Source organism: Salmo salar, chromosome 26 (genome assembly GCF_965601325.2).
Source record: "Salmo salar chromosome 26, fSalSal1, whole genome shotgun sequence".
Classification (NCBI taxonomy): domain Eukaryota; kingdom Metazoa; phylum Chordata; class Actinopteri; order Salmoniformes; family Salmonidae; genus Salmo; species Salmo salar.
The window spans coordinates 49,108,187-49,114,186 of NC_138316.1; the positions used below are offsets into that span (position 1 = coordinate 49,108,187).

Genomic DNA, 6,000 nt, shown 5'->3' on the forward strand with positions numbered 1-6,000 from the left:
CAACACCTGGCAGATACACCACCTAACACACCAACACCTGGCAGAAACACCAACTAACACACCAACACCTGGCAGAAACACCAACTAACACACCAACACCTGGCAGATACACCACCTAACAGACCAACACCTGGCAGAAACACCACCTAACAGACCAACACCTGGCAGATACACCAACTAACACACACCAACACCTGGCAGAAACACCAACTAACACACCAACACCTGGCAGAAACACCAACTAACACACCAATACCTGGCAGAAACACCAACTAACACACCATCACCTGGCAGAAACACCAACTAACACACCAACACCTGGCAGAAACACCAACTAACACACACCAACACCTGGCAGAAACACCAACTAACACACCAACACCTGGCAGAAACACCAACTAACACACCAATACCTGGCAGAAACACCACCTAACACACCAACACCTGGCAGAAACACCAACTAACACACCAACACCTGGCAGAAACACCAACTAACACACCAACACCTGGCAGATACACCACCTAACACACCAACACCTGGCAGAAACACCAACTAACATACACCAACACCTGGCAGAAACACCAACTAACACACCAACACCTGGCAGATACACCACCTAACACACCAACACCTGGCAGAAACACCAACTAACACACCAACACCTGGCAGAAACACCAACTAACACACCAACACCTGGCAGAAACACCAACTAACACACCAACACCTGGCAGAAACACCAACTAACACACCAACACCTGGCAGAAACACCAACTAACACACCAACACCTGGCAGATACACCACCTAACACACCAACACCTGGCAGAAACACCAACTAACATACACCAACACCTGGCAGAAACACCAACTAACACACCAACACCTGGCAGATACACCACCTAACACACCAACACCTGGCAGAAACACCAACTAACACACCAACACCTGGCTGAAACACCAACTAACACACCAACACCTGGCAGAAACACCAACTAACACACCAACACCTGGCAGAAACACCAACTAACACACCAACACCTGGCTGAAACACCAACTAACACACCAACACCTGGCAGAAACACCAACTAACACACACCAACACCTGGCAGAAACACCACCTAACACACACCAACACCTGGCAGAAACACCACCTAACACACACCAACACCTGGCAGAAACACCACCTAACACACACCAACACCTGGCAGAAACACCACCTAACACACACCAACACCTGGCAGATACACCAACTAACACACCAACACCTGGCAGAAACACCACCTAACACACCAACACCTGGCAGATACACCAACTAACACACATCAACACCTGGCAGAAACACCACCTAACACACCAACACCTGGCAGAAACACCAACTAACACACCAACACCTGGCAGAAACACCACCTAACACACCAACACCTGGCAGAAACACCACCTAACACACACCAACACCTGGCAGAAACACCACCTAACACACACCAACACCTGGCAGAAACACCACCTAACACACACCAACACCTGGCAGAAACACCACCTAACACACACCAACACCTGGCAGATACACCAACTAACACACCAACACCTGGCAGAAACACCACCTAACACACCAACACCTGGCAGATACACCAACTAACACACCAACACCTGGCAGAAACACCAACTAACACACCAACACCTGGCAGAAACATCAACTAACACACCAACACCTGGCAGAAACACCAACTAACACACCAACACCTGGCAGAAACACCACCTAACACACACCAACACCTGGCAGATACACCAACTAACACACCAACACCTGGCAGAAACACCACCTAACACACACCAACACCTGGCAGAAACACCAACTAACACACCAACACCTGGCAGAAACACCACCTAACAGACCAACACCTGGCAGAAACACCAACTAACACACACCAACACCTGGCAGAAACACCAACTAACACACCAACACCTGGCAGATACACCACCTAACACACCAACACCTGGCAGAAACACCAACTAACACACCAACACCTGGCAGAAACACCAACTAACACACCAACACCTGGCAGATACACCACCTAACAGACCAACACCTGGCAGAAACACCACCTAACACACCAACACCTGGCAGATACACCACCTAACACACCAACACCTGGCAGAAACACCAACTAACACACCAACACCTGGCAGAAACACCACCTAACAGACCAACACCTGGCAGAAACACCAACTAACACACACCAACACCTGGCAGAAACACCAACTAACACACCAACACCTGGCAGATACACCAACTAACACACCAACACCTGGCAGAAACACCAACTAACACACCAACACCTGGCAGAAACACCAACTAACACACACCAACACCTGGCAGAAACACCAACTAACACACCAACACCTGGCAGAAACACCAACTAACACACCAACACCTGGCAGAAACACCAACTAACACACCAACACATGGCAGAAACACCAACTAACACACACCAACACCTGGCAGAAACACCAACTAACACACCAACACCTGGCAGAAACACCAACTAACACACCAACACCTGGCAGAAACACCAACTAACACACCAACACCTGGCAGAAACACCACCTAACAGACCAACACCTGGCAGAAACACCAACTAACACACCAACACCTGGCAGAAACACCAACTAACACACCAACACCTGGCAGAAACACCAACTAACACACCAACACCTGGCAGAAACACCACCTAACACACCAACACCTGGCAGATACACCAACTAACACACCAACACCTGGCAGAAACACCAACTAACACACCAACACCTGGCAGAAACACCACCTAACACACCAACACCTGGCAGAAACACCACCTAACACACACCAACACCTGGCAGAAACACCACCTAACACACCAACACCTGGCAGAAACACCAACTAACACACCAACACCTGGCAGAAACACCAACTAACACACCAACACCTGGCAGAAACACCAACTAACACACCAACACCTGGCAGAAACACCACCTAACACACACCACACCTGGCAGATACACCAACTAACACACCAACACCTGGCAGAAACACCACCTAACGCACACCAACACCTGGCAGAAACACCAACTAACACACCAACACCTGGCAGAAACACCACCTAACAGACCAACACCTGGCAGAAACACCAACTAACACACACCAACACCTGGCAGAAACACCAACTAACACACCAACACCTGGCAGATACACCACCTAACACACCAACACCTGGCAGAAACACCAACTAACACACCAACACCTGGCAGAAACACCAACTAACACACCAACACCTGGCAGATACACCACCTAACAGACCAACACCTGGCAGAAACACCACCTAACAGACCAACACCTGGCAGATACACCAACTAACACACACCAACACCTGGCAGAAACACCAACTAACACACCAACACCTGGCAGAAACACCAACTAACACACCAATACCTGGCAGAAACACCAACTAACACACCATCACCTGGCAGAAACACCAACTAACACACCAACACCTGGCAGAAACACCAACTAACACACACCAACACCTGGCAGAAACACCAACTAACACACCAACACCTGGCAGAAACACCAACTAACACACCAATACCTGGCAGAAACACCACCTAACACACCAACACCTGGCAGAAACACCAACTAACACACCAACACCTGGCAGAAACACCAACTAACACACCAACACCTGGCAGATACACCACCTAACACACCAACACCTGGCAGAAACACCAACTAACATACACCAACACCTGGCAGAAACACCAACTAACACACCAACACCTGGCAGATACACCACCTAACACACCAACACCTGGCAGAAACACCAACTAACACACCAACACCTGGCAGAAACACCAACTAACACACCAACACCTGGCAGAAACACCAACTAACACACCAACACCTGGCAGAAACACCAACTAACACACCAACACCTGGCAGATACACCACCTAACACACCAACACCTGGCAGAAACACCAACTAACATACACCAACACCTGGCAGAAACACCAACTAACACACCAACACCTGGCAGATACACCACCTAACACACCAACACCTGGCAGAAACACCAACTAACACACCAACACCTGGCTGAAACACCAACTAACACACCAACACCTGGCAGAAACACCAACTAACACACCAACACCTGGCAGAAACACCAACTAACACACCAACACCTGGCTGAAACACCAACTAACACACCAACACCTGGCAGAAACACCAACTAACACACACCAACACCTGGCAGAAACACCAACTAACACACCAACACCTGGCAGAATCACCAACTAACACACCAACACCTGGCAGAAGGAGTATCAAAGCTCCACTTCTCTTACCTGAGGAGGTTCTGCAGACCTGCCTTGCTAGAGTTTCTCCTTTGTAAATGACCAGACATTTCTTCTTCTCTGTTTGTCTCAGCCGTCAGCAGAATGACAACCAGGTACACTGTTCCTCTTTAAAACACTGCTGTCTTTCTCCTTCAGTGAGCGGCGACACTCCGAGAGGACTGGAGAGTTCCAGGAAAGGGTCTCTTCTGTCTCTTTATGTGGTGTTTCCTCCCCCCCTCTCTCTCTCTCTCTCTCTCTCTCTCTCTCTCTCTCTGTCTCTGTCTGTCTCTCTCTCTCTATTTCTCTCCCTCTATTTCTCTCTCTGTCTCTCTATATATATTTCTCTCTCTATTTCTCTCCCTCTATTTCTCTCTCTCTCTCTCTCTTTCACACAAACACAGGACTTCCTTTAGATCCCCTCTCCTCTGATGCTCGATGGCAACGTAAAGACTCTCCCTCTCTTTCACCGACTCTTTCTCTCTCTCATAAGACAGGCTTTAGTCACAGCCCTGCCTCCCTCTCCTCCTCCTTCCTCTGCTCCTCCTCCCTTGCTCCCGCATGTTGTTTTCATTGAGGGATTTTGAAAACCTCGCCATGCAACCCCCCCCCCCACTCCCTCCCTCCCATGATTCTGCAGGAGACCTCTGGGGTCATGTGACTTTCCCCAGGGGTAAAGAAAGATGATATCCACACAATTGTTCTCTCTCACCACACACACATCACACACACACACACACACACACACACACACACACACACACACACACACACACACACACACACAAACACACCCACTGTTATTTGAGGTCATTAATGGGTGAATACTAATTCCTGTGTAAATACTCACAGCAACAACTTTTCAAATCAAGCATAAATATTAGAACCTGATGTATTGGTGAGAAACATCTACAATCACTTCAGCACATGTCATTCTGTTCCCCATTTGCTTGCTTGTGTGTGGTGTGTTTGTGTGTGTGTGGTGTGTTTGTGTGTGTGCGCGCGCGTGCGCGTGTGTGTGTGTGTGTGTGTGTGTGTGTGTGTGTGTGTGTGTGTGTGTGTGTGTGTGTGTGTGTGTGTGTGTGTGTGTGTGTGTGTGTGTGTGTGTGTGTGTGTGTGTGTGTGTGTGTGTGTGACTAATCTAACCTCCATATCAAACAGCAACATGCTACTAGCTGTAATCAGCTGAGGAGGGTCAGCCTGGTGTCCGTCCAGGAAGCTACTCTACAGACAGCTGAGGAGGGTCAGGTTGGTGTCCGTCCAGGAAGCTACTCTACAGACAGCTGAGGAGGGTCAGGTTGGTGTCCGTCCAGGAAGCTACTCTACAGACAGCTGAGGAGGGTCAGGTTGGTGTCCGTCCAGGAAGCTACTCTACAGACAGCTGAGGAGGGTCAGGTTGGTGTCCGTCCAGGAAGCTACTCTACAGACAGCTGAGGAGGGTCAGGTTGGTGTCCGTCCAGGAAGCTACTCTACAGACAGCTGAGGAGGGTCAGGTTGGTGTCCATCCAGGAAGCTACTCTACAGACAGCTGAGGAGGTAAGTCTAGTTATCATCCATATAAACAGTGATACTGAGACTGACTAAGTCTGGTTATCATCCATATAAACAGTGATACTGAGACTGACTAAGTCTGGT

At 49.1% G+C, this 6,000-nt stretch overlaps 1 protein-coding gene across 2 annotated transcripts in view; it reads right to left on the reverse strand.

The window, feature by feature from the left end:
- LOC106593528 (uncharacterized) overlaps positions 1-4,844 on the reverse strand; it is a 113,408-nt gene extending 108,564 nt beyond the window's left edge. Inside the window, exon 1 of one of the 2 annotated variants that reach the window (XM_045708676.2) lies at positions 4,378-4,844. In XM_045708676.2, the coding sequence (XP_045564632.1) occupies positions 4,378-4,436 (59 nt within the window). In that variant the 5' untranslated portion in view covers positions 4,437-4,844. The remainder of the gene's footprint in view (positions 1-4,377) is intronic. The other variant, XM_045708675.2, reaches the window with a different exon arrangement.
- Between the last annotated feature and the right edge of the window lie 1,156 nt (positions 4,845-6,000).